At 47.8% G+C, this 13,270-nt stretch overlaps 1 protein-coding gene across 4 annotated transcripts in view; it reads right to left on the bottom strand.

The window, feature by feature from the left end:
- Smyd3 (SET and MYND domain containing 3) overlaps positions 1–13,270 on the bottom strand; it is a 567,702-nt gene that overhangs the window by 96,736 nt on the left and 457,696 nt on the right. For all 4 annotated transcript variants that reach the window (XM_074048805.1, XM_074048803.1, XM_074048802.1 and 1 more), the window contains exon 9: positions 764–851. In XM_074048805.1, coding sequence (XP_073904906.1) covers positions 764–851 — 88 coding nt within the window. The remainder of the gene's footprint in view (positions 1–763; positions 852–13,270) is intronic.

Consider the following 13,270-nt stretch of genomic DNA (forward strand, 5'->3'; position numbering starts at 1 on the left):
GAATATCCATCCACTCACTTTTCCTGCCCTTCACAACTATTTAAAAGCACTGTCTGTAGATTAAAAACCTTTGCAGATTGTCTTAGTGCCTGGTATATAATCACCCCAAGACAGCTGATGGACTTTGGCAATCTTTTTTTAATTCTCACGTCTCTTTCTTGACTACAGTTTGCCTTGGTCACATTTTTGCTCATAAGTAAGCCTCTCCTGGGAGTGGCCTCCCTCTTCGCCTCTGACCACCCAAATCTTGTCCCTGACTCAGGACACCTCCAACATGGTCAAGCACCAGTGGGCCTTCCTGGACAGCCTCCATCATGTGCTTGTCTCCTTGTGCTCAGAACTGCGCCCACTTGCACGGCTTATCACTCATGTCCCCTGCTACTGTAGTCATGGCCGAACTGCTATGCAGTCCCTGGGCCTGAGGGTCAGTGGTATTAAGTTATGAAGATTCTAAGTTATTCTTCCTCAGAGGTGAAAGCAGTCATTGGAGGAAGGGATCTAGGAGTGTGCTGTCATTTACATATAAAGAAAATACTACTTACTCTCCTACTATCACAGGGCTATGTTATCTGCTGGGGGTAAGGCACTCACCCCCCAACCCATCACCCAAATCCTGAGCTGTGCTCAGAGATGCAGCCTGAGGCCATGGAACAGAATGAAGCCTATGGAGAGGTCAAGCCCTGCCCTTGGTCACATTAGCACCAAGTTACAAGCAATAAAGAAGCAAGCTCAACAGCCCACTCAACGGCAGGTTAAAGGATACTCCAATGTGCCTTCAGCTCTTCAATTGCTTTCAGGGATTCTTGGACTTCTTTCCAAACTTGCTCATCACCGGTTAGCATGTCAGCGTCCTGTGCAGGCCAGATTGGAAGGCAGGAAAAGAAGACAAATAACCCAATTAAACAATGGGCAAAGTATGCTCCAAGGAAAACATACAAATCCAGGAACGCTCGAGAAGGTGCTGCACCTCATTAACCATCAGGAAAATACTAGTCAAAGCTCCAGTGAGATACGACTTCATACCCACTAGCAAAGCTGTAACCACGAGGACGGAACAGGAAGTATGGGTGGGGAGGTAGAGAAACTGGAGGCAAGGTAAAATTTTATAGGCTTTTCAGTTCCTCCAAGAATTAAACACAGAGCTGCCATATTACCAGTCAGAGTTATCCTATTACCAATTCCTCTCATAGGTACATAACCAAGAGAAATGAAAACATGTTCAACAAAACTTTGTACACAAATATTCATAGTTTGTAATTAATAGCCAAAAAGTGGAGACAACTCGAATATCTATCAACTGATGAATGCATAGAAAAATAAGTCAAACATCCATACAGTGGAATATTATCCAACAACAAAATAAACAAAGTACTAGTACCCACTGCAACACTGATGAATCTTGAAATAATGAAAGTTATTATTCTAAGAAGCCAGTCACAGAAGACCAGGTGATATATGACTCCATTTACATGAAGTGTCCAGAACAGGCAAATCCACGGACATAGGATAACTTAGTGGTCTCCCAAGGCTAAGGCAATTAGAGGAAACTGGGGAATGAGTACTAATGGGTAAGGATTCCTTTTGGGGATGACCAAAATGCTCTCAAAATCAATTGTGCTGACTGTGCAACTCTGTAAATGGACCACAGAGCACAGATTAATATGCTTGAGTGACTGTGTTGAGCCATTGTAAACCATCACGGAAAGAGGCCGAGAAAAACGATGATTCGCTGGAAGCCCTCAGTAACACTGCAGCAAAGCATATGGCATGACTGAACAAGGCGGGACGGAGGGGGCTAGCATAAGTGCACCTGTGTGAGCCAATGCTGCCTTCTGCAAAGGCTAAAAACAAACCCTAGCACTTAAAGCAGTTCAAAATAAAAGTATGAGCTGCCATTTATTACAGCTCCAACTCAGAGGGTGCTGTATCCCCCTGAGCACATGCCCAGCACACAGTAGGTGCTCAGTCAGAACTACTGAATGAATCACTCAGGGTTCTGAGTGTGCGTGGCACAGCACTGGGTGCTTCACTGTACTGCCCCCCTTTCTTTACAAGTCCCCTCACTACGTAAGGTCATCCACAGTGCACCAGCATGGACAGAGAGGGGCTCAGCCCACCCCGGATCAAGCGTGACAAGGTACACAGTCTTAAAATATTGAAAAAAAAACCAATAAAATCAACAGAAAGTAGGTCTGCATTTTACCACCAGGCAACAATTCTAAGCCATCAGAGGTAAAATATTGTTCCCCTCCAGGTCAGAGTGTACCTGCTGCTCTGCTCCACTCCCTGCTACACCACTGAGCAAACTCTGAATCTGAAAACTAGATTCAGAGAAACCACGTGACTTTCCCAAAATCATAAGCATGGAGCCAGTGTTTAAAGCCAGGTCTGTCTGACGCCCAAAGGCTGTGTTCCAGTGCACTATTCTGCCTCCCACAAACACCGTTAGGACTTCCTCAGCATGCTTGGCCAGTTTTAGCCCAGCATGGTAGCCACCAGCCACTTGTGGCTGTTCCCACTTAAGCTAATTAAAATTAAATACATCAAAAAGCCCAGTTTCTCAGCTGCACTAGCCACATCCCAGGAGCTCCACACAAGGAGAGCAGGCTGTCCCTTCAGGGCATCTGTTGAACAGCCTGCTTTAAAGAGGCAATCAGAGGACAGGAAGTGCTGCCAGACACCTCTCAGCTCAGCTCAGTCCAGGTGTTCAGTGCCCAGGGGACCAGCGTGGGTGTCAGGGAAGAGGGCCAAACTAGGAAGCTGAATCACAGCCAGCATGGGGCAAAGATAAAGGTGAGGAAGGACAGGCCTTCTCGAACTATTCACGTCTCTGGAGATTCCTAACCACCAACTGGGGGTACAGTCTCTGTCACAGGAAGTCTGTTACTGGTGGGAAGTCACCCAGATGTGTGATGACGGAAAGAAAGCGAGGTCACTGAGAACCAGGGAAATGAGATCCCCAAACAGGGGAGGCAGTGAGTGAGCATTAAGTAGACATGGTGTCGTAGGAGTGTCTATGAATTGGGGCTTTACAGTCTCTGTGTGAATATGCTGCACACACGTGTGACATATGGAAGTGGTTGTAAGGAAGATCCCAGGAGAGCATCTGCCATCTTTTGGCACCTCTATCACACAGCTCTCTCCTTGCATGCAGAAAGAGGAAGGATCACAGGCCCTCTAGGGGGCAGACAGCAGCTTCCTTCAGAATTCAACCCCCACCCTGCACTCTTGCTCAGCTCCTGGAATCTGAGTTCCATTGACTCATTCCTGGCCTCAGAGTCACAGTGGGTGAGGATTAAATGTTCCCATCTTGTATTTAGTTACTGGCAGTTCAAATCTCAGGATCTAAGGAAAACATCTCGCTTCCTAGACCCGATGGTAGGCAGAACACTGGACCACAGAGGTGTCCATGTCCTGATCTCCAGATCCGGTGATGTGGCAAAGAAGAAATAAGATGCAGACAAGATTGAAGCTGCTTATCAGTTGGCCTTAAACTGGGAGCCATCACAGACTACCCACGGAGGCCTCTAAAAGTCAAAGAGTGGGCCAGAGTGATGGTGACAGAAGCTCAGCTAGTGTGGCTGGCTTTGAGGACGAGGAAGGAACGAGCCATGGAATCCACATAGCCTCTGGAAGCTGGAAAAGTGGTGGGCGATCCCCTCCTGGAGCTACCAGAGGGACAGCGGCCCCATGATGCCATGTAATTCTAACTCGGAGATGCATGGGCAACTGACATATACACACATAGGTGATGGGTGTGTGTTGTCCAAAGCCACTAGGTTTATAATCATTTGTCACAGAAGCAGTAGGAGACTAACACAGTCCCTGACGCACCTTCTGCACTTCTGGCCATCACAGCTTTGCCCATGGCCCTTTGTGTGCCTGATGTTAACTGATTTCACCACTCGTTTATCCCATTACCACTCACTGGGTGCCCATAAGCCACTGTTGAGGGCAGTGGGAGGAGTGAAAAAAAAAAATCCTGGTGCTTGCACTGAGAGGTAAGAGTTGCTGAGAGTGACAGAAAGTAAACCCAGGGGAGGGATGGGGAGTACCGGCACCAGGAGTGTTACAGTGTCCTGCAAATGCCTCACGAGGATGGTGTTTGAATAGAGGTCTGCAGATGGCAGAGGGTAGGAGATAAGAGGTCTAGAGAAAAGGACAGCAAGTATCAAAGTATCAAGGTGGCATTAGGCCTATGACGTTCCAGAAAGAGTGAGAAAGTCACTGCAGCCCCAGCCTGTGCACTGTACGTCCTGTCTTCCTCACTTACACATAAGCCCTCCAGGGCTAAATACGGGCCTCTCCCAAATACCCAGCTCAGAGGACTGTGTGTAACAAATGCTCCACTGAGAGCCTTCTTCTGAAGAAGAAGAGGCCCTGGATTTGGTCATGGCTTGGATGTCTCTTGCAGGAATCTCAACTATTCCTCACAGCATCTCTCAAGGCATGGATGACTACGATTCACACGCGAGGCACGAGAGAGCCCTGCGGCCTATGAGCTGTCTGGATGTCTCTCCACCCCAGCAGCCAGAGGTAGGATTCAGAGTGAGGTGTGCTGGCTCTGGCCCCTGCTCTTTCCACTAGACTACTTTCATGCAATTTGGATTGTTTTTTTCTCCTGGGTTTTCTTAAAAGGTGGAGCTTCTATCTGTGAGTTAACAAATTCAAAGTATCTTCAGCCATGGGTCCTAAGATCTGCCTAGTGCTAGCATTTGAAGAAGGAAAGTACAATCCCCACAGAGCTAGTGTTCTTCCACCAGGCTGGGTGATTCCATGATCCAGAACAGGGCAGTATCACATGGGAATTATTTTCACAACCAGCTCTGTCTCCAGCAAACATAATCTGATTATCTGCTCTTTTGGGTTCACTCTAAACCTTCATTCCCTTAACCCAAGAGTGGGCAAATGTTACAGTGGCTTTTTTCTGAGTGTTTGGTTCCAACATCAGAACCAACAGCAATGAGGGAACGTTGTGCAGCAGCTGTAGAGGTTGCACTCAGCTCAGAGCTGAATCTCTCGCCTCCCAGACGCTGGAGAATGCCGCTGCACCCTCATCCCACCTGCAGCTCCCTCACAACTGTGAGAGTCTCTTGTCGCCATAAAAACTGCAACAGGAGAAAATTCAGTCACATATGTGCATAAACAGGACTCCTCCACATAAACAGAAAACTACTTAGGGAAGCATAATTTAAATCTGTTTTTTTTTTCCATATGAAACTATGAGAGTAAATGAGTATGTTCTATTTTCAAAGTCCCTCCCTGAGGTGGGGAATTAGCGAATGTGTGTCTTTGCTTCTATTATTTCTTATCTAAAGGCATCAAAGACACTTGCTATCATTCAGGGCAAAGTTATTTAGGAAAAAGAAAATCTGCTTTTAATTTCAGCTTTACTAATGTTAAAGGGTTTAAATTGGTGAGTCCTATAGCCAAGTTATGGAAACAGCCAAGATGCCCCACCACTGACGAATGGATTAAGAAAACGTGGTATCTATACACAACGGAATTTTATGCAGCCATGAAGAAGAACAAAATGTTATCATTTGCTGGTAAATGGATGGAATTGGAGAACATCATTCTGAGTGAGGTTAGCCTGGCCCAAAAGACCAAAAATCGTATGTTCTCCCTCATATGTGGACATTAGATCAAGGGCAAACACAACAAGGGGATTGGACTTTGAGCACATGATAAAAGCGAGAGCACACAAGGGAGGGTTGAGGATAGGTAAGACACCTAAAAAACTAGCTAGCATTTGTTGCCCTTAACGCAGAGAAACTAAAGCAGATACCTTAAAGCAACTGAGGCAATAGGAAAAGGGGAACAGGTACTAGAGAAAAGGTTAGATCAAAAAGAATTAACCTAGAAGGTAACACCCACGCACAGGAAATCAATGTGAGTCAATGCCCTGTATAGCTATCCTTATCTCAACCAGCAAAAACCCTTGTTCCTTCCTATTATTGCTTATACTCTCTCTACAACAAAATTAGAGATAAGGGCAAAATAGTTTCTGCTGGGTATTGAGGGGGGGTGAGAGGGAGGGGGGTGTGGGTTGTAAGGGAGGGGGTGGGGGGCGGGGGGAGAAATGAACCAAGCCTTGTATGCACATATGAATAATAAAAGAAAAATGAAAAAAAAAGAGTAAATTAGTGTAACGCCTGTGGAAAGCAGTATGGGGATTCCTAAAAAAACTAAAATAGACCTTCCACACAATCCAGTGTTCCACTCTTCAGCATATACCTGAAGCAATGTTAACTGAGAAAGAATAGAGATACTCAAACACCCATGTTATTACAGCACTATTCACAATAGCCAAACTTTGGAAACAGCCTAGATGCCCTACAATTATGAATAGATTAAAATGATGAATAGATTAAATAAATAAATAAATAAATATATTGGTGAGTCCTACTTTTTTTTTGTCTTTAGAAGGTGGAAAACATTTATTTCATGCTTACATATTTTTGAAACATCAAATGTACTATTGCCGGCTGGGGTGTGGCTCGGGGGCAGAGCGCTGGGTTCCATCCCCAGCACCACAAAAAAACAACAAACAAAAAATAACCCAAAAAACTACCATTAAGTTTTCAACAAATGAGAAAAATAATTCCGAATGTAAGTGAAAGGATCCCCAAGAAAGGTCACCCTCCTAGGGAAAGATTGGGGTTAAGAACAGGCTGGTCTTGGCAGCCCCTCCGAGAACCAACTGATGCTGGTCTTTCTTTCCCAGGCCCTCGGCTTCCTCCCCTGCACAGCGGGATGTTGCCCTGACTGACCACTGACCTTCTCCCATGGACCATTCTAGAGATGAAAGAAGCAAGGCAGAGCCAACTGAGCCCTAGCAACTGCACTCTTGCACAGCTTGATAAGCCCTAAGTGGCTAGTCTTCACTTTATTGGAAAGACAAGGAAATGGCTCATTTGAGGCCAGACTCTGCCCGATGTCTTCAGGTAAGACTGAGGTTTCTGACTTGCTCCATTCCCTGTCTGGCCACTCAAGCTCCTTCCACACCGCTCCCATCCACTTGCCTCAGCCTTACCCTCATAGCTACACCCCAGATGCCCACCCGTACCTGTCCCTCTTTTCCTGTTCCACACCATACCTGTTTTTCCCTTTGGAAACTTCCCTGTGATCTGTGCAGACTGGGCTGCCATTATTGTTCTTTCCCTGGCCACCACTCCTTCACTGTTTGGGCTTTCTTCCCACTCTCCCTGTACAACAGCCCCCAAGGCTTCCACCAGGAGGCCTCTAACTCTACCCTGGATCCTGGACAGCCACTCTGCATGCCTCTCTCCCCACCAGCTGCACTAATCACCTACCCGACTATCTCCACCACTAGCCAGAGCTCTCTGAGGGACCCCGGCCATACTCGTACGTGCACCCAGGCCACAAGTCAAGTTACGCGGTGTATGTTCGATGGCAGAGTGAGTGAGCAAGGGGAGAGAAGAATCAATCCCTGAGCCATGCGAAATAAAATACCTGAATTCAACAGTAGCGAGAATCCCGACCAAGGAAATTGAAGGTTTTTCTTTTCATACCATATTTCTACCGTGACTCATTTCTAATATGATGTCATTGTGACTATGTGTTCCCACTGCACCTGTGGTGAACTGGTCATCATTTAGAATCTAACTGTGACCCCCTTTAACAGCATAAGAAACCTCATTCCAGGACCCGCGCTCTCAGACAACAGCACCAAGGCTATGTAGGGAGTAGGCTCAGTTACCTCCCCATTTCTACCCAAACACCAGCCTAAGCCTCCTGTGGCTCTCCTGGTCAAGAGGTCCCCGGCCCCATCTCCCTGGATGTATCAGAGAGGCCGTCCACAGTCCCTCACATGTAGCTGCTGAATCAGCACCCCAGAGAGTTTCTTTAGCTGTAAAACAGGTACCACACGGTAGGACATAACCTCCCCACCAAGTAAAGGGGCGCCAGACAACACAATTGCACTCAGTTGGTCACATGCTTCCTTTGGGTTTCACTAGGACATACATCTGCCAGGTGCAGTGGTCACTGTGAAGGAGGGGCCATGTTCTTCACTAGTGCAAGCATGGAGTCCAGCAAGGAGGCCAGGCAAATCCTCAGGGACCGGCCCCTGGTCACTTTGGGTTAAGCATCAGATGAGGCGGCAGTCAAGGCCATCCAGCTCCCCCTTGCACTGGGATGCTTAGCACGTGTGCTCCCTTGGCTCCTAAGAGGATGACGCTGAAACTCTCGCTCTGGGCTTATTTCTGATGGTTCTTATTAAAAAGGAAAGGAAAAGGAGAAAGGCAATCTGGTTTCTAGTACTTCCTGTTATCTGACCCACATGTAAACTCTAATTAGAGTGGATGGGAAAGAGATGAGTACAGGACAGGAAATACAATTAACGGATTTTACAAACTTTGCCAGTAATTCAATAGTTCTAGTGTCTTAAAAGGAGGAAGGGGTTTTTGGTTTTGGGGTTTTAAAATGGAATGAGGTTCACATAGAGTCTCTGCACCCCAGAGAGGAGACTGGGAAGTTCTGAAATCCAAAATCCTGAAGGAAACAAAGTTCAGTGTGCGGTGTCTTTGACTGCAGTGCTCAGGCTCATGAGTAATATACTGGGACTAACAGATTAATACAGAACATCCTTTCAAAAACCTTTACAGTGAGCAGGAAACATCTCTGCTGGAACCAATTTCCACGTCCTTCGGCAAGGACAGCTAAAAGTAGTTCAGATTTAACTTGAGGGGAAAATGGCTCTTTCACACAGTGGAAAACAGTGGCTAAAAATAGAGCATTCACTATTGTATCAGCCACAGACCATCAATGGGCAGAGTGGGCCCAAGGAAAGGGAGGAATGTTCTCAGCTTGAAGCTCCAGCAAACTGTCCTATGTTCTAATCAGCAATCAACGAGCAAATGCACAGACTTATTAGGAGAACTGGTTCTGGATTTCCGTAAGATGTGGAGTGGAGTCCCTGCTCCAAAGCTCTGTGACCTTGACAAGTCATCGAAGCTCCCTGAAGCCAGGCTTTTTCAGTGCTATTATTCCTGAGAAGATGCACCTTCTGATGCTTTCCTTGGCACCCCCTGTAGAACCACTACTGCCATGTATGGCCCAGTGGTCTGAGTTTTCACACCATATAGGGCAATGGGCCAACAGGGGCCAACTAGCATCAGCTTACCTTGGTGGAAAAACAACAGGTCGGTACTAGTGGAGGAGGGAGCACGCAGCCATGTAATCAGGAACTGATTAGGCCACGCCCCACCCTCTGCACATCCCATGTCCCTTTGCCTGGAAGGCTCTTCCTCAACCTGGCCATGCAAACAAACTCCTCTCATCTACAAGAGCCAGGCCAAAGAGCCTCGGCCATCTGCAGGTGCCATCCTCTGTGCATGTTTCCCTGTGTTCCATGATGCCTATTTTACTATCTTGTAAGCAATGAGTGTAACTGTGATGCAGACCACAAGGATGCCATCCAGGTGCTGGTCTCTTTCCATAGGTTAAACTAAACTAGCTTGCAAAGGTTGTTTTTTGTATTTCATCCAACTGTGAGACCTCAGTGTCTTCTACAGATGCCCACGAGCAGGATGCAGCAGAGCTCTGAACTTAGGTCCAAGCAACTACCCATCACCTCAGGAGCCCTAATTCCAGCCTCCCTTTCTTGCTCCCCTGAGCTGGTTGTCTCCAGGACAGACGTCCTCTTCCAGGCCACAGAGCCTTCCTCCAGCAATCCATTCCTGTCATGGCCTTGGATCCAGATGAGGGGCACGTGGGAAACTCGGGGTACGAAGCTCCACCCAATGAAAAAGCTGAAGCTGAGGAGACCCGTGGAACAGCCCAAGCTGCTAGCAACATTCTGCCCCCCATGTAGCTGTCAGCATTTGCAGATGCCCACGTAGTTTTACTGCTTGGACAGAAACATGGTTCTAGTGCAACTAAAAGCTCCTACAGGGCCACAGTTTCCACCCAACCACAGGCTCAAGGCTAAATTTCCAGCTACACAGAACTGCCAGAGGGAGGGGGATGCTCCCTTCATAGCTTCTGAGAAAGGGACAGCAGCCTTGGGTATGTGAAGTGAGAGCTTCTGAACCCACAGGCCTTTCCCAGCTGTAGCCTCCACCACTTCCCACTGTGTAATACTCCTTCTCAGGGAAAACTCTTTTGCTTATATAAAATCCAGTCAATCTGGATTCAAACCAGCATCTACATACATCTTTGGGCAGTTTGAGAGCCTACATATCAGTGGTGCCTGCTGAAAACCAGCCTTTTCATGCAGCGTGTCAGAACGGGGCCTGCCTGGCCAGCACACAAAGGCAGTCAACATCACAGAAGACATTGCGGAGAGGAGATACCACCTTGCACCCTCCCCCAGGGAAAAATGTGTTCCTGAGAATGTACAAGGGGTGTTATATGGCGCAGCTCGCAAAAGCACATTCAAGCACATTCTTTTCCCATTTGTGGAGAGGCTGCTGAATGGATGGCTTGTGCAGCTGTAAACGCCTATGACGCCTGGCGGGGTCCTGCCCGTCTCACTGAGTAAACGCCACGAGGTGGGAGGTTTGAGACTCTGGGGAAAAAAATGCAAAGATTTTATAGGAAAATGCTTCCAACGGTGACAGCTATTCAGATAAAATACACCCCCAAATTTCAGGGCAGGTTTTGTTTTAATGGAGAGTGAAACCTCAGTCTCAACTCCTGCATCTTTTCTACTTTCTTCTCTGAGAGCAGCTGCTTCCGCTCTCTGCAGACAGACAGGAAATTGCTTTAAACTGCAGCAGAACAGGTTTGGGTCAGGGTTAGGAGCAGCAACCTGACAGGGAGGGCTGGGCCAAACCAGACATGCCTGCCCCAGAGACATTTCAAGTAGTGGGAGGGCTGGGGTGGGGCTCAGTTTGAGAGCGTCCCTAGCATATACGAGGCCCTGTATTTGATTACCAGCACCGCAATAAAAAAGAGGGGTGAACACTATCATGTTTTGGGGTCCATGTCCCCGGCACATGAGAGTATGTGGCAAGAGGAGGCTGGACCCCAATCGCAGCTCTGCTGCAGGCCAGCTGTGAGATCCAGCACTAACAGTGCCTCCTGGCTCAGCTTCCCCAGGTGAGAACTAGATGGGGTTACCATGGAGATGGAGACTAATCACTCCATTAGTCACCTGTGCAGAGGGCTGACGTGCATGCAGAGAGACCTGAAATTCTGAGAGGAGAGATTTGGGGATGTTTGCTTGTGCAAACCAAATTGTACATCTCCTCATTGCTTCTATTTCATGCTGAGTTTTCTCATGCACACACTACCCCAGCCAGAGCAGTGTCTGCAGGAGAGAACAAAGACTACCCAACACAGTACTGCCTTCTACCAACCTGACACTTGGGACAGCTCCTGAAGCAAGGGCATCAGATTATTTAACGCATGGTCCTAAACCAAGGGGGCAGTCTAGGTGGGGCCCATGCTGACAAATTCAGACTCCAGTCCTGGGACACACGGCTAGCCATACTTTTTAAAGAGGTTAAGCACAGGGGTGACCAAAGGAGATTATTTTCCTGGACATCCGCAATGCGGCTTCCAGCAGTCTGCCCTGTGTTCTTCAGAGCTGGACTGCACAGGTTCCCCAGGGCTTACTGACATTTAGCAAGACAGCACTGAAATCCTCAGACCATGCGTCAGAAAGTTCAAAAGGAAGAGGTCACAGTTTGAGGGAAACAATATCACAGCTTTACTTCAAAAGAACCCTGAATCATATTTTGTCTATCAGTGGGAAAAGGCCCTCAATTATTCTAACACAATCCCAAAGTCCATGAATTAATCCACACAGAAACCCACTCCTAGAGGCAGGGGGTGGGGATCTCACTCCAGAGGACAGTTACTCTTGGGTTACAGGCCTGGCAGGGCCACGCCTTTCTCAGGTGTGGGAGGAGAGGGCTGGTCAGATTGTTTGGCACAGCACTTCTGTGCCCCACCTCATACCCATGAGAGACCCTGAGCAAAATCAGCACAACTCAGATGCTCTTCCTGGCAAATGTGCATCTGTGAAGCAACTGCAGGCTGGCCACATGGCGAGCCTACCCCCCCCCCCGCCCCCGGGCGCCCCACAGACGGAAAGCACATGTCTGTATTTCGTATTCCAGTAAACTTCAGCCTGGCCCGTGGCCAGGGCACCTCTTTGTAACATCAAAGATAAAAGCTCTGGCCATGTTTGGCACCCTGCCTCCACCTCCATTCTCTTGTAACTGTCTCATAAACCAAGCATGCATTACTGTTAGCAGAGCCTTCCAGACGGATCGGAGGTCTGGTGGAGCTTCATAAACATTACCAGAGGATGCACAGCCATGTCACCCGCTCCCCAGCACAGGAAGAGAGAGTCAGGGAGCAGAGACCTTACTCAGGACCTCCTGGGAAAACCTGCAGAGAGGTGGACTTACAGACTCAGATACATCCTCGCAATACCTTGCTCCCAGAGAGCCGTTCCCGAGCCAGTCTGTCCTGGGCACCCTTCATTAGAACCTGGCATGCTGGCAATATCAAGTCTATGCACTCCAAAGAGAACGGTGACAATCAGTACCTGAAAAGGACTGCATCAAATTCGAGGTGCCAAGCTGGAATTTTGGGTCTGTAAGATGGCATGACACCCTCTCACCTGTGTTTTCTCCCTCGCCCCAGGAAATGCTATGATGACAGTCACAGAGGACCTATGAAACCATTGCCTCTTGATCAGTTTTTGTTTGGTTTTGAGGTCATACTCTTTGCGAGTTCAGAGTATAGAGTCAGAGCTAGTAACAGTCATTTCTGATTTATTATCCATTTAACTTTCCACATGGCTCTGAAAGTAGTATTTTCATGCTAGTAAATGTTTATAAACTAGAATACGTAAGGGCTTCTTTTCTGGAAATAAACAAATATAAAAATCTCTCTTAGTGAGAGGACAAGAGGCAGACAGAACTCCATTCAGAGTTTCTTGGATGAGACATCAGGTTCTCATCCCCACGGGAGCTGGATTGCTCAGGGTCTGCTTATTTTCAGGTATCAAGGCTTTCATTCACTCTGGGACACTGCAGAGTTGGTATCGCACCGACCAGCAATGCACACCCTCTGGCACACTCACCCCAGAAATGGTCTTTAGCTACTGAGGCCTTGACTTCCCTTCAGGCTGCAGAGCAGACTGAGCACCCTGCTGCTCTTCTGTGTCCCCAGGACCCAGTGTGTGGCTATGTATTCAGAGCCACTGGGGAGCTTCCAGGAGCACAGGCCCAAGTTGTCTAAGCAAATGGCATCAGAGCTCTGGGGAGAAAGCAGATGCTGTCCCTGG

Source organism: Castor canadensis, chromosome 11 (assembly GCF_047511655.1).
Source record: "Castor canadensis chromosome 11, mCasCan1.hap1v2, whole genome shotgun sequence".
Classification (NCBI taxonomy): domain Eukaryota; kingdom Metazoa; phylum Chordata; class Mammalia; order Rodentia; family Castoridae; genus Castor; species Castor canadensis.